A 23,249-nucleotide genomic window follows, 5' to 3' on the forward strand; every position below is an offset into this window, starting at 1 on the left:
ATAAAGTAAAAAAAAAACATGAATCCGTAAACAAACATTGATCCGCTATAACGTACCCGCGGTCCTCTCTTCCCAGGCGGTCCGGGGAGACCGGGGGGGCCGGCGGGACCCTGCGGAGAGACAGATGAGCAGAAAGACAGATCAATTCATGAACAACTGATTCTTCACATCACAAGAAAGAGTGTAAGTGGAACCGCGTGTCCGACTCCCAACACAGAAAGCCTTCAGCTCCACGAATCAAAGCTCACACACAGATTTATGAATATGCCAGCGATGCGATTTATGGAGGGATTACGGAGCAATGAGTGGCTTCGTGGTTAGAGATCTGAGATGACAGATCACACAGTCTGAAAACATGGAGAAATATTCAATACAGAGCAGGACACGTCCAAAACAAGTGAGGATGAGCGCTTTTGTTCATTTTAAATCCATCAAGTTCCAAATACATAAATACAATTATTAATTATATAATAAGTGGTGAGCAGAAGAGACTTCTTTCAAAGTTTTTGAAAGAAGTCTCGCCAAGGCTGTGTTTATTTGATGTGCAGCTTCAGATTTTTGTGGAAACTGTGAAACATTTTATCATTCAGGATTCTTTGATGAATAGAAAGTTCAAAAGAACAGCAATTATCTGAATGGATGGATGGATGGGTGGGTGGGTGGATGGATGGATGGATGGATGGGTGGGTGGGTGGGTGGGTGGATGGATGGATGGGTGGGTGGGTGGATGGATGGATGGGTGGGTGGATGGATGGATGGGTGGGTGGGTGGATGGGTGGGTGGATGAATGTGTGGGTGGATGTATGGGTGTATGGGTGGGTGGATGGATGGATGGATGGATGGGTGGGTGGATGGATGGGTGGATGGATGGGTGGATGGGTGGATGGGTGGATGGGTGGATGGATGGATGGATGGATGGATGGGTGGGTGGGTGGATGTGTGGGTGGATGTATGGGTGTATGGGTGGGTGGATGGATGGATGGATGGATGGGTGGGTGGGTGGGTGGGTGGGTGGGTGGATGGATGGATGGATGGATGGGTGGGTGGGTGGATGGGTGGGTGGATGAATGTGTGGGTGGATGTATGGGTGTATGGGTGGGTGGATGGATGGATGGATGGATGGGTGGGTGGATGGATGGGTGGATGGATGGGTGGATGGGTGGATGGGTGGATGGGTGGATGGATGGATGGATGGATGGATGGGTGGGTGGGTGGATGTGTGGGTGGATGTATGGGTGTATGGGTGGGTGGATGGATGGATGGATGGATGGGTGGGTGGGTGGGTGGGTGGGTGGGTGGATGGATGGATGGATGGATGGGTGGATGGATGGATGGGTGGATGGATGGGTGGATGGGTGGATGGATGGATGGATAGATATATAGATGGAAGGAACCCCCAAAGATTAGCAAAGTTGTTTCTTAAATCAGTACAAAATCGGACTAAATCACAGGCAATCAGAACAGTTTTAATGTTTAATAAACATAAATGTGCGGCACGGTTTTGGACCTATGATGTTTCCATGGCAATCAAAAACAGAAACAGAGACTGACAAAGTGTCTCGTCACACTGTGCTAAACTACATCTCTAAAAGCCTCCATCACTGCACTGATGCTCACTATCCTGTGTGGAACGCCACGCTAGCTAAACAACGCTGGATCGCTAACAACGTTCAGTTTAAGCATCTTGTAAAAGGCCAGTAAAAGCTCACACTGGTTTGGATGATGGTAATGCTATAAGAGCCAGATTTACCTGGTCAAATACCAGTTTGTTGAGCATACGCAACAGAAGAGTGTGTTCAACTAAAGCGTGGTTTGGAAACGCAACACAGGCAGAGAAGAAGTCTCTCCAAAGAATTATAAAGACTGCAGAGAGAGTCATTGGGACTAATCTCTCCCAGCCATGTAAGAAGAAAGCTCAGTCCATTAGCGACACTCGTCATCCAGCGCATCCACTATTGAGGCCCAGACACAAACCCTATAGCCTGAGACACACAAGAGCGGACAGCATCATCACACACACATCACGCTTTTATAACAGCTTCTATAGTGAGAGCGAGACTAATGGCAAACTCATATAAATAGGGGGATATTGGGTATAATTGGTTAGCAAGCACTGGTGCACTTTGTGTGTGTGTGTAGATAAAATCTTGTGTAAAAACATAAGGCGAGACTGGTTATGACGACCATTATTCCAGACCCACATAAACAAAGACTCACAGGTTTCCTCCTCATGTGTGTGTGTTATGTTTTGGCTGCTTATTGACAGAGGTGTGTGTGGGAACATCTGGAGCGGAGGTTAGTCTAGCACAGCCAATCAGAGGAGACGAAGTGTGCGTGTGGGGCCAGATCTGTGGAAACTCTGACAGAGCCGGAGCCGAACCTACATGTTTAATCACCCAACACACTGTTAGCTCTCACTATCTGACCTCACTGTAACAGTACAACTTTCGTCTCGTCGACTCGGTTTTAAAAGTTGGTGGAACGATTGAATGTAGAAAAAGCTGACGACATTATGAGCATTGATATAACGTTCTTAGTGTGTGTGTGTGTGTCAGCTTGTTGAGCAATCTGAACAGGTTAATAGCAACACAACTGTTACAAGAGAGCAAAAAATCTGTTATCTCTGAATAACAACGATTTATGTCATCATAACAACCCATACTTTGACCAAAAATGCTAATTATTTGAGTGCATCGTCAGCACTGAAGCTGAGCATGATCTTAGAAAGTTCTTGCTTTTAAGCTTAAACTAAATGGCCCAAAAAGTTACTTTAGCCAATAATAGGGGAGGGCGCTCTTCCCAAAATTTCATATCACAATCTCATAACAAACAATCACAATCCATGATCTAAATCACAATTGTGAGAGAATATCCACACAGGAACGAGCCTGTGACTTACTGCAATAAACAACCAGATGTCAAGACAGTAATTAAACCCTCCCTGACAATTAAATCTAAACTCCTCCTGAAGTTATTCAGTCCACAGCAGAGAGTGATTTGGTCTTAAGTCTTTTGTTGGACATTAATGACAGACACAGCAGGAATTTGCTTTAGGCTTTAAGACCGAATGCATGGATCTAATATAATGACACGCATCCCATTTCTTTTACAACTGTTTGCTCACTCGAGACAAAACTGAATGGTAAATAAATGGTAAATGGACTGCTTTTATATAGCGCTTTCACAGACCCAATGGCCACCAAAGCACTTTACATATTGCCTCACATTCACCCATTCATACACTCATTCAGACACCGGCGTAAATACTAGTCAAGACAGCAGTGGCGTAGGTTTGATTTTGAAATTATCAATATATAAGTATATTTTAAGTTTTGATCCTCAACCACCATGTACTTTCCTCATCCATGTTTCGCACACAGAAAGCACGTGGGGATGAGTCTCTTTTGCGGTTAAATGTGCTAATAATTATTATTTTTTAAATAAAGCATGTCCCGCAGTAGACTGCATTTCACGTTACATGATTTGGACATTAAGGGGGGGGGGGGGGGGGCGAAAACACACCGCTTTACGGCATAATGATCATTTTTAGGGATGCACCGATGTGAACATTTTGGCCGATACCGATAACCGATAATTCTTTATATTTTGAAAGCCGATAACCGATATATCGGCCGATAAATCGAAATATAATTTTTGAGAGCCTGATTGCAAAAACAAAAGTCTCACAATTAAAATCCATTCTCATTATAATATCACGTAGCCGATATGACAGCACATTTTGCACTGAACTATATTTTCCTTTTTGATTCCAATCACATTTCAAGCAATTAAGATCAATCATGTTGAACAGTGCGCATCCGAAGAGTCTCAGGTGTCAAGTGTTGAAGGAAATAATTCATTATTTATCAGCTTTAATACATCAGCCAAATTTTATTATCGGGCCGATAACGATAACATAAAAATTAACAAATATCGGCCGATACCGATATGCTGGCCGATATATCGTGCATCACTAATCATTTTAGAAGCCAACACTCATGAAAGACACATGATAGAGTCACATGATATAATTAGGCCAGTCAGAACAGCACATTAACATTATTACGAGGACATCAAAGATGTCTACGAATCGCTTGAAAAGTAGAGCATGGACGTCTTCGAGGTAAATCCCGATATAAAATCGTCAGATCGCACACCCCTAGCTAACATTGTGCTCAAACCCCTCTAAAACCATCAAGATAGACCAGATAATGTCCTGGTTTAAGCTGGAAAGCAAAGGTGATTGAGGGATCTCTGGATAAATGACAGTATTGAATTTTTGAATAAATGGATTGCTGCGCTACAGAAACAAAACTGAAGCTATCGATCTCATTCACTGATTTGTACCTTCAAGGCATAATTAGACTTCCAACAGGAGAGGAAAGTGCAATGAAACGCTGAGTTTGGATAGTCCCAGCTGGCGAGTTTACCTCCCCCAGTTCTTCCCAGAGAGGAATGCACCGTTATCCCTCGGCCAAGTGAGAGCACTTGGGGTGACGGCCAACAAAAATATCCACAAAGACATGTCTAAGATCCACACATATCCGCACACAAACCACGTACGCAAATGCCTTAATTGTGCAAGCAACTGTTTGAACATGAATAAAACATTACTTTAGAGAAGCTTCGGGGCGTCTTCATAATCTTTTCCAAAAAGATAAATCCGCTTCTGGCTCATATGAGCGTTCGTTTATTGGCGTGACTGAATAAATTCTGGGATTCTGGTATTGAGGTTCACAGTGGCCTACTGACCTACACTTGATAATACTGCGCTCCACCCTGCAGCTCTGCGAGTTTCATGTTCTTCGCTAAATTTAGAGTAAAGTCTTGTTCCTCATGCTATTGAAGACAATAAACAGTGATCAACGATTGGATAAGGAGAAAGATAACCCAGATAGCAAACTGATATTGAATCAACGTGGAAACATGACATCGAAACAACGTTGATCTGACATTGTTTTGCTCATCGAATTAACGTTGAACCAACGTCAGACGCGTCATTCTTTCAAAACTAACGGAAAATCAACTTGAAATCAACGCGTTGTTTCAACGTTATGAAAGCAAACTAATTTTCGATTTCATTTAGCTTTGAAGAATGCCGCGTCTGATGTTGGTTCAACGTTAATTCGATGAGCAAATCAACGTTGTTTCAATGTCATGAGGGACGTCGTTTCCACGTTGATTCAATGTCAGTTTGCTGTCTGGGAACTCTTTTTCTTGTGGCAGAGCTATGCAAGAGCTAAGCTAATGCTAACACATAGTGCTTTAACCAATCAAGTGAAGCTACATTTCTTCAAAGCATTCTCTGTGGCAGCACACAAATAATGGAGTGCATACTGTACATTAAGCTTAATTTGCACACAAAATCAAATCATTTTGTACTGGTATAAATCAAGAGCTAAGCTCGTGCTAATCATTTTTGACAGAGTTCCTAATCTCTTATTATTATGTTGCCTTAAACTTTACATTTATTCACTTAGCTGACGCTTTTATCCAAAGCAGCGACTTACAATCGCTATATATGTCAGAGGTCGCACGCCTCTGGAGCAACTAGGGGTTAAGTGTCTTGCTCAGGGACACATTGGTGTCTCACAGTGGATTCGAACCCGAGTCCCTCACACACCAAAGGCATGTGTCTCTCACCCACTAAAATGCTGGGTTGTTTATAAATATGTACAAACCCAGCCATTGGGTTACATTTTTAAATGACAATTTTAAGCCAATAGTTGGGTTTGTCCATATTGTACCCAAAATTGGGTTAAAACAACCCAACATTTTTTTTAGAGTACACCACCCCTAAAATCCTCTTGGGAAGCGATTTGTCAGAATAAAATTGGCACTATGGAAAATGTCAATTACTTTTCCCTTTCCCTATATAAGATGGGAAGCGTAGCCAAAACAGCCTTGTCAGGTGGTGCAATCATCAATTGCATGCTGACCAAAATGAGGAAAGGGGCTAAATAGGTAGCAAAGCTTTATCCCTGTTCATCACCAGCACACAAACTGAATGGTACCATCAACATCCACAGCTTATCTTGATGTCTATCAATGATACGCCTCTGGCTCGGAAAGAAAACACAAGAGTTTCCCCACTACTGATTACAACACTGTGGTGGCATTTGTGTGCACTCATCTCGTAAACATGATAATTCTGACATGACTTTGAAAGCAGAATTACATTAATCTTTTCTTGTTGCTAGGTGATGCAAACCCCATTACAGATAGAGGTGTAAATTAGCACATCAGTCAAATTACAGCATGGGCAACCGGCGGCCACTTGAAACATGCTATTATAACCACCTGTAAGTCCGGGAGGACGAAAAACAAACTATCATCTCGCTTCTAAATCACTACCTGTCACCGACAAATTATTTACTTGTTCTCTTGCCCAGTCGACTCCTGATCAAATACAACCTGCAGAACGACAGCCAAGTGCATGCTCTCTCAAAGGCCTTTTTATACGACCCAAGAAAACCCCATAAATTAGCTTGAACTCTTATGCATTGTAATTTGGATAAATTCTTAAGCTTTGCTCTGGCTTGCAGCAACTTGATTTTGCACTTTTAAGACTATGGAAGTCATTCGAAAGCATGAGAAAGATAATCAGAGAGTACTTACTGGAGGACCCGGTTCTCCTTTAGGACCAACAAATCCGTCATAGTCAAAGAAATATTCGTCTTCTTCAAAACCATAGTCGTCATATCCATAACCCTCAGAGTATTCCGCGTCACGCATCCCCTCCGTGACCTGCTCCTCGGATCGATCCACTAGGTTATAGCTGCTCTCTTCACGGTACAGGACGGTGTTGTTCACTTTAGGCTTGGTCTGCAGAAGCTCCTTGTTAGACTGGTGGGATCTACCGTCATTCCCGAAGGCCTCTTTCAAACGGCTCTGCTTGATGATGGTGATCAAGTCCGGGGTGGCCCGAGTTGCTCTTGGCTTCTTAAGAAGTGGCTTATTCTCACTGTCTGGGTTGCTGGTGGTAGTCTCCGGAGTAAAGGCCAGGGTCTGCGCGTTATCGACGGGTCTCGGAGATGTTTTTATTAGTCCAGGTGTGCTGGAGCGAAACATCGGAGAGCTTGTGGTTGAAAGCTGGTCAAAAAGTGCCGTGGGAATCGAGTTGGTGGCCTTATCAAATCTCTGAGTGTCCGATTCGGACGAGCTGCGGGGGAACTTTGGGGAAGCTGACGGGGAGTGAGACTCTGCGCTCCCGGACAGAGATCGGAAGGTGTCGGACAGTCTGCACTGTTTTTTAAGATAGTCGCAGTAGTGTGCCGCAGCTTGGGCAGAGGGGTAGATGTCCAGCTGGCACAATGCTCCTTCAAACTGCACCGCCCTGGAGTCCATCCTTCCCACGGAGAGGCGGCCTTCGGAGCCCAACGTCTGCGGGCGCGTCAGTGTTTCCTCGCTGTACCTGACGTCCCCGCAGCTCGCGTAGAGGGATACGGAGCGCGGCCGAACCCCCACCGAGAAGGAGTGCCACTGTCCATCTTGCACATCGTACTTGAAGTAGACAGACGCTTTCTCGCCTGTGTAAACCACCACTTTGCCGGGCAGGAGCTGCAAGCCGAACTGCAGTCTGTCCCTTCCATCACGCATACTAAAAAGAAAGGCATTGTTCGCTCGCCAGGAGCTTAAACTCACTATGATGGAAAACTCCTCCTCCACGCCTGCGGGGAGCAAGCCCAATGATGGGGCCTCAATGAGGGCATCTCGTCCGAGGATAGCCCCAACACCAGGGGGCAGGATGGAGAGAGATGAAGCGAGGGAGGTGAGGTAAGGAGTCCCGGAAGAGTGTATGTCTCTGTGACCGGAAAGGCCCAGCTGATGAATAAGATCTACACCTTGAGGGAAAGACAGAGACAGTCGTAAGCAATAAGGTAAGCAGGGTTTGGCAAGGTCGACACCGCAGTAAAGACTAGGTTGTTGTGTGGTGGGTTTTGCCAGGGCATTCAGGGTGGTTTCTGTCCCAAGTTTGTTCAAACCTCTAATCTAAAGGATTAGCGACAACTCCATGCACTAACCTGTAGGCCACAAACGTAATTTAAAGTCTAGGTTGAGAGTCACCATTCGAGGCCCTCTATAACACGAACCACACAAATGTTATGAATGTGTTTTGACATCATGATATCTCAAATTACCCATAAGCCCTTGCATAGTCCTAGCATCTGTGGTCCAGATGAAGAGCGAGAACGAGAGGAAGGTGGAATCTCTTTTCTCCCTTTCACTTAGTTTCAGTGAAGACAATTCTCTCGTTTTCTGGCATATGTTACTAGTCTGTGCGCATCTGAGTGGGCAGGGAGAGGAGACGGGGTGCTTTTTGAGGAACTAATTCCTAGTCGTTTCTGTTTAGTTTAGACACAGGCTCTTGAGTTACAGTCCTGCAGACTTTAGTTACAACCTTAAAGGAGTAGTTCTATTCTGTGAGGCGCGTTTGTAACGTCACGTAGTACGTAATTACGTTCAAAAGGTCACGGGCGACGTAGCCGGAAGTACAGAGTCCGTGTTTACAAGTTGAACGCATAGGTTGAACGTGCAAACTAACTCAAAAGCTGTTTACAAAAAAAGGAATTAAAAGTTAAAACAACGATGTCGGAAGATTTTGATTCTGTACTTCCGGCTACGTCGCCCGTGAGCTTTTGATCGTAATTACGTATTACGTGACGTTACAAACGCGCCTCACAGAATAGAGCAAGGCTAGCATTTGTCCTTAGAAAAGTTACATTTTTGGAATAAGTTTTGAAATAGCCGATCGTTTCGCATGATAAGACCCTTATTCATCGTCTGGTGTCGTTTAAAGACATTTGAAGCTGCATCTGAAACTGTTATTAACTCTCATTTGGACCTTGGACCGTCTCGTTCCCATTGAAGTCCATTATATGGAGAAAAATCCTGGAATATTTGCATCAAAAACCTTCATTTCTTTTCGACTGAGGAAACAAAGACATGGACATCTTGGATGACACGGGGGTGAGTAAATTATCAGCAAAAGTTTTTTCAAAAGTGAACTACTCCTTTAAACGATTCCAGACGATGAATAAGGGTCTTATCTAGCGAAACGATCGCTCATTTAATTCGTTCATTTTGATGAACGAGTTCGAACAGGAGAGTCACAAACGTGCGTCACAGGACATGCAAGGTGAGCATTTGAGCTTATAAAACTTAAACTTTGCTATTTATTTATTAAATGAGCGATCGTTTCGCTTGATAAGAGCCTTATTCATCGTCTGGAATCGTTTAAAGCCCTTTGAACAGTTTGCACTGAAGGACCTTGAACCGTTTGGACCCCATTGAAGTCCATTATATGGAGAAAAATCCTGGAATGTTTTCATCAAAAACCTTCATTTCTTTTCCACTGAAGAAAGAAAGACATGGACATCTTGCATGACACGGGGGCGAGTAAATTATCATCAAGAGTTTTTTGAAAAGTGAACTACTCCTTTAGCCTAACACAAGGAACAAGGTTAGGTTTGGAGCTTACGTCTGCAGGACACCGGCCCTCCAGATTCCTGGTTTAGACTCAATTTAAAGGCATCACACATGAAATGATGTTAGAAAACTTTCTTATACCCCAGTTTAATGTGCAGAAACAGCTAAAAGCTTATACCTAAGGTTGGTTGAGACACCCATGCAAACCGGACAATGTTCAATAGCACCACAGAGTGAGAATCAACCTACAAATGGCTCACTCAATCTTCATTTTAAGCTAGTACAGAAGCTTTTTAACATTGGAAAAATGACACACTTCCCCTTTAAATACATCATAAAATATAGCCTAAAGGCAGCAGCTCAGATCCTTGGGGAACTACAGCTAGTCTGTTTTTGAGATCGAGAGAGCAGGATCGTCTGTCCTCCGGTCAGCAAACACAGACAAGCTTTTACATGGATTGAGAATGTCCGTGGAGAGATCTCAGAGGAACTGCTCTGGCAGCAGGCACTTTCATTACTAATCCAGACTTTCTGTTTGAGTTTGAACAAATTTATTCAGCCCAGGCTTAAACAGATGACAAGCAAAAGGCAACAACAGCCGAGGCACAACGTTACGGCTGTTTCCTCTCGTGCTTTCTGTTCTTTCTGTTACAAGTTCAGCGCAGGCCGTTACTGTGCCTTGAAAACGGATTCACCGTGGGTTAAAAACAGACGGGATCTTGAACAACCAAAAAAAAAAAGGGAGAATTAGACTTCAAAGCTCAGGCAGCCATGTTTCTGACTGGTTGCACATGGGCGACCCTTTGAACTTTCACCTTTTTGGTGGTTCAAATAGATCGTCGGACAGCCAATAATTTATTTTTAGAATGACGCCATCACAAAACAACCATGAAGAGAGGCAGGGACATCCTCCCTGCGGTGATTGGTTGCACTCTTATTGCCAAACAATTAATGTCAAGCTGCGGATAAATAAAAATATTTCTACAGTAGTGGCCAACAGCGATGTCCATTGGTGATGTTTGTTTTTAATGACCCTACAAGTTGGATTAAACCATCATTAAATGATACACTGACTACAACATAATCAGTTATTAATATTTTGTTGGTTTTCTCTTGTTTTTGTATTGGTTTATAATTTCTCTCTATGATAGCCAGGCCAAAAATGATGCCTAAAATTGTAACTATGCAATATAAAATCTTAATAATAAAAGGGTAGACTTTTTCAGCTTGAACCACTAAAAGACTGCCAGGACAAACGACTGTAAACCCCAATAAGTTCATTGTACTTAAAACTTTTGAGGAAACTGATTACATAATAACTTTTGAGGGAAGTAACTTAATTTTTTTAAGTAAGATTTTCTTAAAAGATACAATCTAATCAAACTTAAACATTCAAATATTATTTTTATTTATGCTTAAAAATATTGTTTAACACGAAGATTTTTAGTTTTTCCATACTTAATAATAATATATTATTATATTATTACAAAATAATAATATTTTGATCCAATGGTACTTAAATAAAAATTTACTAACTCAAAAAATAACTTACAAGCTAAAGAAAGTTAAAACTACCTCAATACGGTATTTGTAAGCTATTTATTTGCAAGTGTGAAGAGAAAGCCTGTTAATAAAAGGTCATTTAGTGGGGAAAGCATGGAAATAGTTTGTCATTTTTATCCTATTGTTTGTTACATCTATTTGCCTGGTCAGAAATCATATGGCGAGGTGATCTGGAATGGTAAACCAACCTGGAACTACTTTAGCAATGCATTTACTGAATAATTGCATGCCTTACAAAACATTCATCAACCAATTTTATCAGTTCATGCGATTCCTGGGAATCAAATCTAAGCATTGCTAGTAGACAGAACTCACTTGCACTCTTCAATCTTCTCCAAGCATGCAGTGTAATAATAGTAAAGCAGGTTTCTAATAATATACTTCAAGGCTTCAGGATGTTGTGCAATCATAATTCATGTGTGCTTGTGTAACGTCTTTACTGCTGGCTGTCCTCTATTGTTTGAAGGTGTTTTAGTTATTTCTAGCAGCATGTGTAGTCTTTTCTTCCTAATGTCAGCTTGAACAGCAGCCAGGCTGTGTTTTGTGTCTCAGCACGCGTTTGATCTTGTGTGTGTGTGTGTGTGTGTGTGTGTTGTAAGACAAAACTATCATTAAACTGATCAAAGGTAAGAATACATACATTAAAAAAGCTTTATATCTTAAATAAATGTTGTTCTTTTGAACTTTTTGAACACACACAATGTAAAAATATTGAATTGCTGTTACAAATAAGTATTAAACCAGATCTAAATGTACGAAAGATGCCAAGCATCTCTAAATAGTTTTGAATTGCAATGAATCACTGAATCAGACCGTCTGAAGTGATTCGTGAATTCAACTTGCCAATTAAAATGTCATATCTTATATCTACAACAATCTGAACAAGCTGACGAGTAACGTCAAGAAAGTCAAGAATGAATTGTGAAATTAGTACAATGACATGCTCTTCTCTTGGAAACTTGACCTAATAAAAAAAAAAAGGAAATAAATCAAGATATTCACAATTACTGTATATTTAGATGGCCATCCAAATGTATTACATTTGCTATTGATCAGCCAGAAGTCACTGCTCCCTGTGTTCCCCTCAATATCTCTCTTACTTTATCTTCTCCATCTCGCACTAATAAAGGCAAACGCCCAAAAATACTCCCGCTAGCTCAGATCGGGTTTCTTGCAAGAGAAAACCAGCTCTCGGCAGTCTAACCTGGTCGACCTGCTAGTCCATCTAAACCAGACGTTTATACCTTCATCCTCCAGCAGTCGCACTGTATCTCAGCAGCGGGAGAGACGAGCCCTATGGATATCTGAAAATGACCCATTAAGACTAGAGAAAACAGAAATAGAGAGCGCAAGAACAGACACGCCGACCAATTCAATGAAGAGAGAGCCGCGCGTTCACCGCCATCAGATCTACTTACACCAATACTTTCCATTTAAACGTTCGGCTTTCCTTTTCCTGCTTTCGAACTTCCTCTCTTCACTCTACTGTACAACTTTACGCACACACACTTCTAAACTAATGAATACTGGTAAATGTTAAAACAGTATAGTTGCATTCTTATATTTATATCACTATTTTTACAGTAACGGTATTTAAAAACTTCCTTCGCTCTACAGTAAAATCTCTCTCACACACACTTTTAAACATTTCTCTGTGTTTCTACAGAGCCCCTAAAGTTGACACGGTGATGGAAAAAAATTGATGGGAGGAATTTTCCTCAGGGGGACGCAAAGTTTTTCTGGGAATGCAAACGTTTTTTTGCGAGCGAACGCAAAGTTTCTTGGCAAATCCAAAGGTTTTTGCGAGCGAATGCAGTTTCCCGGTGAACGCAATGCAAAGTTTCTCGTCGTACGCAAGCGAGTTTTTGCAAGCGAACGCAAAGTTCAACGGCTAACGCAAAAGTTTTTGTGAGCGAATGAAGAGATTCTCGGCGAACGCAATACAAAGTTTCTCAGCGAACGCAAGAGTTTTTGCAAGCGAACGCAAAGTTTAGCGGCTAACGCAAGTTATCGGCTAACGCAAAGTTTAGCAGCTAACGCAAAGTTTATCGGCGAACGCAAGAGTTTTTGGAAGTGAACGCAAAGTTTATCAGCTAACGCAAGAGTTTTTGTAAGCGAACGCAAAGTTTATCGGCGAACGCAAGAGTTTTTGCAAGCGAACGCAAAGTTTATCAGCTAACGCAAGAGTTTTTGTAAGTGAATGCAGTTTATCAGCTTTAGGGGTCATGGTATGTTCCTCTCTTGTAAGTTCCAATAAGAACATGCACTATTTCATTTATTTAAAAGTCTTCAGTTGCAATGCAGTGGCCTACATGAGAGCCAATCATATTTTATAGCTCAAATAATAACATTAATATACACACAAATGGCTATTTAATGCCTGTCAAAAGTTTTATGACTTTCACGGCTGCTTTCCTCCTCCATCACTCTTTCTCTGTGTTTATTTTCAATCTACATTGACGTTTAACACGGTCTCAGTTTCATATTAATAGTAAAATATGCGCACTGGCAGATCCGTGTTTCCGTAGAAACAGAAATATAATCGGCAGGAAAACAAACAGTCAAAAGACTCTGTTTGCAGAAGAACTCTAAATAAACATCGATTTAAAACTGGATATAATTATGAAAGACTGTTTCTTTGGGCATGAAAGTTGATTTTTCTTTAAAAGCCAAAACAGTAACGGAAGTATCGCTTTACGTAAAGAGTCATACAAAATATAGTAAATCATGGCTGTGTGATTATTTATACTTCACAAAAATGTAAACTGTATTAGAGCAAAGCTCTCTATATAAAGTTGGATATATATAATACATCAAACTTGATCTGCAATCATAAAGTATACTCACAAAGTAATCTATAATATATAGCAAATCTCAACTGATTTATTATTTATATTATCATATAATATAACTACAGTAGTCAACATTTGAAGTGGATCAAAAAACATTTTATCAAAGTTATACATGATTTTGACCAATCCCCAGTCTTGTCTTTGGACTTTTTTGATCCACTTTATAAGTGTACTACTAAATGCGACTATAAGGCAAGAAGATATTGATGTTGTAAACATAAACATCATGATTGTGTACCTCAGCTACTCTGAGGTTAAGAGGTCAAAGGTCAAAGGTGAAGGTGAAGAGGTGAGCGTATACCTTGAGCTCTTGAGCTCTCTTCTGCAGTCAGCACTGCCGCACATGTTGACAGGAGGAAGACGAGGAATCTCCTGTGGAAAAACAACAACAAAGACTTTATTTTTATTTATTTCTCTTGTATCAGAATCAGTTCCTCTTGCAGCATGTCTTCTCTCCTCTGATGATGAGGGCGGGGCTATAACCTGTCACTCAGCCAATAGCAAACCACAACCATCCAATCAATTCCCCATAAATCTCATGAGAAATGAAACCAAACAAAGCGTTTAATGTCTGTGAGGGAAAGGGATAACTGCTTAGAGACTACAGGTCTTTAACTTAGTGACTGTTCTATTCAGAACCATATTGTCCTGAAGAACCGTTTTATGCTAAAATGGTTCTTTAATAATAATGAGATGACTTTGAATACTTTTGACAGAAACAAAACGAAAAAGATAAGAACAGTTAAAATACTGTTGACAGTTTCGGATTTAAACAACAAAAGGCGGGAATAGTGAAAACACTGTTGAAAGTTACAAATTTAAAAACAAAAAGGCGGGAAGAGGAAAAATACTGTTGACAGTTATAAATTTAAAAAACAAAAAGGCGGGAACAGTGAAAATACTGTTGACAGTTACTGTATAAGAAAATAATGTTGCCGTCACGGATTTAAAAAACAAAAAGGCGGGAAACTTTTTAAAAAAATTTCTTTTTTTTTATCTGACTGTAACTGTCAAAAGTATTTTAGTATTATAGTACTTAACATGCTAAAGTGGCCACAAGTTTAAGGAACGGAGGATTCGCTGGCTAAGCAATATCATCTTCATACAGGACTGACGGTGGGTTATATAATCCTCCCAGAGAAGAATGTGGAGTCAGAGAATCCATCGTTCATCCTGTCACAGTGTTGAGATACTTTTGCTCGTAACCCATACACCAGCGGGCCTGAGGGAAGTCTATCTGGAAATCATATTTGACTAACTCTATCCCTGAGAGCTTCCAGCCTTCACCTGATTTAAACCACTTTCTCTTTAAACGAGCAAAGTGGCTCTTTTCTACATTTGAACCTCTCGGCTACAGTGGATTACTCTTAAAAACCAAGCCTTGGCCACTTTCCATGATGAATTGCTTGTAATGTTCCTCATTTGTGAGGTACTTTGAAAAAAAAAAACATTTGAAAAATGTTCTCAGGAACATTTTTAAGGAAAATACATGCATTTATATCAAAGTTTCAATCTGCGAAAATGCAGACGGAATCACAAAATTCAGTCATAAAACTGGAATTTTCTGTATAATACGCAATGTCACGGAATTTGGCTGAAAAAGTAGGGCTACGGACTATAGAGTCTGGGAATATTAAAGCTCAAAAAGACAGCTATTTAAATAGATTTGCACACAAACTCACAGCTCTTCACAGCAACACGCCAAAATAAAAGTTCAGAAAACTATCGATAGATCCACACACACAAACTCACAGCTCTTCACTGCAACACGCCAAAATAAAAGTTTAGAAAACTATTGGTAGATCCACACACACAAACTCACAGCTCTTCACAGCAACACGCCAAAATAAAAGTTCAGAAAACTATCGGTAGACGTAGACCACACACACAAACTCACAGCTCTTCACTGCAACACGCCAAAATAAAAGTTCAGAAAACTATCGGTAGATCCACACACACAAACTCACAGCTCTTCACTGCAACACGCCAAAATAAAAGTTCAGAAAACTATCGGTAGATCCACACACACAAACTCAGAGCTCTTCACTGCAACACGCCAAAATAAAAGTTCAGAAAACTATCGGTAGACCACACACACAAACTCACAGCTCTTCACAGCAACACGCCAAAATAAAAGTTCAGAAAACTATCGGTAGATCCACACACACAAACTCAGAGCTCTTCACTGCAACACGCCAAAATAAAAGTTCAGAAAACTATCGGTAGATCCACACACACAAACTCAGAGCTCTTAACTGCAACACGCCAAAATAAAAGTTCAGAAAACTATCGGTAGATCCACACACACAAACTCACAGCTCTTCACTGCAACACGCCAAAATAAAAGTTTAGAAAACTATTGGTAGATACACACACACAAACTCACAGCTCTTCACAGCAACACGCCAAAATAAAAGTTCAGAAAACTATCGGTAGATCCACACACACAAACTCACAGCTCTTCACTGCAACACGCCAAAATAAAAGTTCAGAAAACTATCGGTAGATCCACACACACAAACTCAGAGCTCTTCACTGCAACACGCCAAAATAAAAGTTCAGAAAACTATCGGTAGACCACACACACAAACTCACAGCTCTTCACAGCAACACGCCAAAATAAAAGTTCAGAAAACTATCGGTAGATCCACACACACAAACTCAGAGCTCTTCACTGCAACACGCCAAAATAAAAGTTCAGAAAACTATCGGTAGATCCACACACACAAACTCAGAGCTCTTAACTGCAACACGCCAAAATAAAAGTTCAGAAAACTATCGGTAGATCCACACACACAAACTCACAGCTCTTCACTGCAACACGCCAAAATAAAAGTTTAGAAAACTATTGGTAGATACACACACACAAACTCACAGCTCTTCACAGCAACACGCCAAAATAAAAGTTCAGAAAACTATCGGTAGACGTAGACCACACACACAAACTCACAGCTCTTCATAGCAACACGCCAAAATAAAAGTTCAGAAAACTATCGATAGATCCACACACACAAACTCACAGCTCTTCACTGCAACACGCCAAAATAAAAGTTTAGAAAACTATTGGTAGATACACACACACAAACTCACAGCTCTTCACTGCAACACGCCAAAATAAAAGTTTAGAAAACTATTGGTAGATACACACACACAAACTCACAGCTCTTCACAGCAACACGCCAAAATAAAAGTTCAGAAAACTATCGGTAGACGTAGACCACACACACAAACTCACAGCTCTTCATAGCAACACGCCAAAATAAAAGTTCAGAAAACTATCGGTAGACCACACACACAAACTCACAGCTCTTCACAGCAACATGCCAAAATAAAAGTTCAGAAAACTATCGGTAGATCCACACCATGATCCACACACACAAACTCACAGCTCTTCACGGCAACACGTCAAAATAAAAGTGTGGTTTAACCTTAAAGAATTGCCTAAATCATAAAACAGAATCCAGACAAAATAAAACATTTCATAGGCTCTAAAATTTAACAAATTGTGTTAGATAGTTTTGTTTAATAATTGATTTGAGAAAAATTTGGGGAAAATGAAATTTAACAATTAAATCATTTTGAAAGACATTTTAATGAAATCAATTGATTAGACATCCTTTTTGATTTTTTTTTTTAATTTAATAAAACCATTAAAAATAAAATTCAGAAAGATTCAAGTAGATTCTAGTTGTAACTGCTGATTTGATTGGTCAGCCTGATTACTTGGTCAAACGCATCTGTTTTCCCACAGTTCTGTTAACGCAGGGTGCCGCTCGATAGGACGGTGTGACATTCCAGTCGAAGAAAAGAAAACACAACACAGCGGAAGAAAGAAACAGAGGAGGCTGAATCTAAACAAGTTTGAGGCGACTTTGTCAATGTGGATAAAAAGCAACTGTATGATTTACAGGAACATCTCAAATTGGTCTTAACAATCCAGAACATTATGATCAATCCAAAGCAACCATTGTAAAGTTGCACTTCTATACCTCTATCTTCTGCTTTGGCTTTCGCATCGGCTTTACAACTTTACAAATCAGGAAGTCACTCAGAAATGTCTCAGCCAATGGGCTTGTAAGGGGTGTGGCTAATGCAGATTCCCACCGCTTGCATAACCACGGCTCGTATCAGCCGGTGCCAGAGCGAAGGCCGTGTTCTCAGCATACAGAGCAGATGCTGGCGTATTCGACATCGCTCGCTCACTGATCCACTGCCAATCCTCCATCCCGCTGGCGTTGGTTTCTCACACCTGCAGCCAGACACCGACGCGCTGTTCGGGTCATGATGGACTATGCCGATGAAGAACGACAGGCTCCCCATGTCAAACTCACGTTCTCTCTCTTCACACAAGCTTGGATCAAGAACAAGTGGAACTGAAGTAATAAACTCAGAACTGAACTTCATAAACTCAGAGCCTAATTCGAGCAACACAACAAATAATGTCATTTCCATGGTCAATATTACAAAATAAATCCCATCAGAATGATGGAAAACCCTTCATATCGGGGTCCTAAATCACCCTGCTGGGTTTATTTTCACAGTAATGATCAGCGCTTCTCTTCTACTGTGCGTCTACTGTATATAACGATATGCTGAATGCTAGCACACGTCTGAACACCGACTCTTTCTTTGAATCTAGTGTTGATCTGGTTCCAGGTTGGAGGATGCGCAGCGGCACTGAATAAATGCATTAAACGTGCTCCAACACTCATCTAGCAAATGCAAAATATGCATGAATAAGTACAGTAATGACAAAAAAAAGTATTTTTAAGATCAAATCAAACCAATTACATTGGATTCAAGCTCATGAAAGTCATTTTTAGTTGTCAGATCAGGGTTTGCACACTTATTGGTTTCCAATATAGCTAATGAATGCATTGAAGGTGCATCAATCCACATTTAACAAATGCAAACTATGCATGAATAATTGACTGCGGTAAAGACAAAAAATGTGCTTTTTATGAATGAATCAAATCGAATGCATTGGTTGGTTTCAAGCTTATAAAAGTCATTTTTAGCTGTCAAATCAGGGTTTACACACTTTTGTGTAATGATTTGGCTCCTGGTTGGGGGATGAATGAATGTATTCCCATGCATCAACGCTCATTTAACAAATTCACACTCTATGCATGAATAAGTAATTGCGGTAATGACAAAAATGGTATTTATTATGACCAAATCAAACAGACTGCATTGGGTTCAAGCTCATGAAAGTCGTTTTAGCTGTCAAGACCAGGTTTGCAGACTTTTTGACCAATTAATTGGATCCAGGTTGGAGGATTAATGAGTGCATTAAACATGTGCATCAACACTCATCCAGCTAATGCAAACTATGCATGAATAACCAACTGCGGTAATAAGAAAGAAAGTATTTATTCAAGATCATTAACGCCATTTTTAGTCGTCAAGTCACAGTCTGCACACTTTTCATACAATGAATTGGTTCTAGATTGAATGAATACATTAAATGTGCATCAACGCACACTTAACAAATGCAAACTCTGCATGAAGTGCGGTAATGATAAAAATAGTATTTATTATGTCCGAACTGTTCAAGCTCATTAAAGTCAAAGTTTGCACACTTTTTGCCCAATTAATTGGTTCCAGATTGGATGGTCATTTAACAAATACAAACTATGCATTAATAAGTGACTGCGGTAATGTCAAAAACAACATTTATTACGACCGAATCAAACAGACTGCATTGGGTTCAAGCTCATGAGTTTTCCAGCTATTGATGATAAGACATGACATAAACAATTACACTGGATATGGCATGCAAACGTATCCAATGATGTTGATGAAATGTTTGAGAAATGCAAGGCCTTTAAATATTTCCATGACTTATTTCTCCAGATATTTCCATGACGGTCAGGTAGAAACGCCTTCAGAAATGCAGAGCTCATCCAAACATGAACTTCATTCCAAACCTGAGTGACTTTCTTTCTTCTGGGGAAATCTAAAACACTGAGACATCTTTTTCCACAGTAGAAACGAGGCACGAGGACGAGTGAAGGATAACAGAACAATCATTTTTGCATGGAAACCCATTTTCACAGCGCAACAACACAAAGCCCCTAAACAACATTTAACTGGATTCTGGGTGTAATATGATAAGCAAGATCGCAGTCAGGTGCATGTGTGGATTTGTTGGGATTTCATTGAGTCTAGTCCAGATGTTAGAGGTCAATGCTCATCTCCATGAGGAATGTTGCTGCTCTGGTGTGTCGGGTTGGAGACCTGAACTAACAGCACAGTAAAACACACTCGTACTGCACTGTCACTTCAGCCAAATCTACACTTTCCTGAACAGACGGCCAGTTACAGATGAAAAATGCACGCAAATAAACCAGTAAATCACAAAGCCTCCTCGTCTGGTGCAAATTTGCTACAAAGGCAGGAGGAATTTAACCCCGGATCGACATATGGAAAATTCAGCAGCAGACTGATCTGTGATCATTATTAAGCCTATGTCATAACTCAATCTGGTGGCAGAGAAGTTGGAGATCAAAACCTCAAAACACATTTGATTTATCAAGGAAAGTCTACAATGTGCACGATTTCAATTTTCGTTTATAACACGCATGTGTTCGCGTTCTCTCCTGATTTTACTTTAAAATGTTGTGACGCGCTCGAGATTAGAGTTAGTAAGCAAGTTAGTTAGTTAGTTAGTTAGTTAGTTACTCACGTTGTAGTTGTGGGAGAAACGTGTCCACTCCTTGTCCGTTGAGCTCCTAAATGCATTTGTATGCATTTGTCCAAGCAGCAGTTTTCAACGCGAAAACAGAATCGCACAGCAGAAGACACCACCGGCTCATGAGACCAGATCCAGCCTGATCACATCACAGTCCGAGTCCGCGTCCGCGCGTGGAGAGCTTCGGTTCTGCGGTCAGAGCGCGCTACTGGAGGAGGACAGGGGGTGTCTGAGGGAGCAGATCAGAAGATCCGTATTAAACCTGGAAGAGAGAGAGAGAGAGAGAGAGAGAGAGAGAGAGAGAGAGAGGGGGGGGGGGGGGGGGGGGGGCGCTCCGGGCTCTATGTGTCTGGACTCGCTCGGTTCGGCGCATCTCCAGGTCGGTGTTGTATTTCGCTCATGACTGCGTGACATCATCCATAGCCTAATATCTGTCCGCTCATTTATTTGAAAATGTAAAAATTGAAAAAGAATAATTGAAGAACAATCAAAACAAACACACAATGTTTCGAGTACAGTAGGCTATAGGTAAACACAATAGTCCAACTTTTAAGAGTGTAGTGTAGCCTACAGGATTTTTGTTTCTTCGAGGGCAATATTGACTCATAATGTTTCACTTCATTTTTAAATGCAATGAAACAGGGAGTCTTCCCTGAACATGTACAGTTCTGAAATAAGTCCGTCATCTAGGGTGAATTAAAGGAGTAGTTCACTTTTAAAAAAAACTTTTGCTGATAATTTACTCACCCCCGTGTCATCCAAGATGTCCATGTCTTTCTTTCTTCAGTCGAAAAGAAATTAAGGTTTTTGATGAAAACATTCCAGGATTTTCTCCATATAATGGACTTCAATGGGAACCAAACGGTTCAAGGTCCTTCAGTGCAAACTGTTCAAAGGGCTTTAAACGACACCAGACGATGAATAAGGCTCTTATCAAGTGAAACGGTCGCTCATTTAATAAATAAATAACAAAGTTTAAGTTTTATAAGCTCAAATGCTCGCCTTGCTCTGTTCGTGACTCAACTGTTCGAACTCGAACAAATCAAAATGAACGAATCTTTTTCAATCTTAATCATTTGGTTCGTTCAACGAACTCAGAAAGTTTGTAATTCATAGATTTGTTGGTGTGAGTGATGAACAGTGTTCCTTCAAGATGGCCGACACATCTCGAATGTGTTATCTATATCCTCTGTCTTGACTATCAGATCCTAAAGTGTCATAGTCAGAACACACGAGCTCATGCACTATGACATTTGACCTTCTGTTTGACCTCACTGCAACCCAACGTTACTGGATTTAGCCTGAACACAAAAATAGTGAACAACTAAACCAGCTTCACACGCGTTTCAATCACGGACACGTTGAAAGATGGTATACAGGGGCTGTTCACACCACTATGTTCATGCAGTACAAATAAATATAGATGGAGCAGCGCAGAACGGAAAAATATCCCAAGATGCATTCCAACTTTTAAGGTTATTTGTTCATCTCTCAATTAAATTGCATCAGAGCTTTGATCATAAAACTAAGCATTTAAATATCAATTATACTGATGTTTATATGCATTTTATGTCGGCTCTGCTACTGCATCTCATTGATTTATGATACTAACTTATTATTGCTCAGTTTGGGCCACTGAATAAAACTAAAATCAAATTGAATGATTGAATCTATTGAATGAACATGCTTTATGAAACTACACCTGAATTAAGTGGTGACTGTTTTTTGTGCTGGCTGTCACAGTCAGTTTTGTGCAAACAGGATAACGGGTCTCAAACGAGTGTTTTAGTTTCACCCAGCAAAATGACCCATTAACCCAGGGCAAACACGCGCCAGTGAAGCGCAGGTCATCATATGTTGTGTTTGGGTTAAAGCAGCACACGGGAGAGCGCCAGCTTTCCGGGTTCAAATCCCAGCTGGCGATCATTTGATGTCCCAAAATGGCAGCGATGCAAAAACCCAACGCAAGTCTGAGTGTCTAAAACTGACGCAGTGCTGCATTCAAACCATAAACCTTCCCGCACGGATCACTGCTGGTGGGAGACGGGAAACCAGACTTCCTCCCGGGAGGAAAGTAATGGATTGAGCGCGTGCAGAAGCGTGGCCTGATGACAAACCCAGAGTCCTCTGCATCACCATCACAACAAAAACCTGGGGCCGGATTCACCAAAGTCGTCTGAGGAAAGAAGTTAAAGGGTTAGTTCACCCAAAAATGAAAATTACGTCATTAATTACTTACCCCATGCTGTACCAACCCCGTAAGACCTTCGTTCATCTTCGGAACACAAATGAAGATATTTTTGATTAAATTTGAGAGGTGGATCACTACCACATCACAAACTTGACGGCCCAGAAAGTCTCTGAAGAAAATGTTTAAATATTCCATGTGACAACAGTGGCTCAACTATAAGTTTATCAATCGACGATAATACTTTTTGAGCGAAAAAAAAAAACTAAAAACTTTATTCGACTATTCCTTTTCTTCCTTGTTGGCCTGAAACGAGAGTTCAAGAGATTTCCACGACGCATGCGCGAGAACTGAACTGAAGTAGTTGAAGGAGATCGCAATTCTCGCGCATGCGTCGTGGAAATCTCTTGAAGTCTCGTCTCAGGCCTACAAGGAACAAAAGGAATAGTCGAATAAAGTATAAAAGTAATTGTATAATTACTTTTTTTATTTTTTTTTCTTGAAGAAGAAAATGACAGACTTT

At 40.8% G+C, this 23,249-nt stretch overlaps 1 protein-coding gene across 1 annotated transcript in view; it reads right to left on the reverse strand.

Moving 5' to 3' along the window:
* The window catches only part of col24a1 (collagen type XXIV alpha 1), a 94,427-nt gene extending 73,621 nt beyond the window's left edge, over positions 1 to 20,806 (reverse strand). Inside the window, exons 1-4 of the mRNA XM_039651383.2 lie at positions 20,533 to 20,806; positions 14,146 to 14,216; positions 6,619 to 7,844; positions 57 to 110 (exon numbers count right to left, since the gene is read on the reverse strand). Of these exons, the coding sequence (XP_039507317.2) occupies positions 57 to 110; positions 6,619 to 7,844; positions 14,146 to 14,216; positions 20,533 to 20,588 (1,407 nt within the window). The 5' untranslated portion in view covers positions 20,589 to 20,806. The remainder of the gene's footprint in view (positions 1 to 56; positions 111 to 6,618; positions 7,845 to 14,145; positions 14,217 to 20,532) is intronic.
* Positions 20,807 to 23,249: the final 2,443 nt, after the last annotated feature.

This window comes from Pimephales promelas, chromosome 20, assembly GCF_988280905.1.
Source record: "Pimephales promelas chromosome 20, fPimPro1.hap1.1, whole genome shotgun sequence".
Lineage (NCBI taxonomy): Eukaryota > Metazoa > Chordata > Actinopteri > Cypriniformes > Leuciscidae > Pimephales > Pimephales promelas.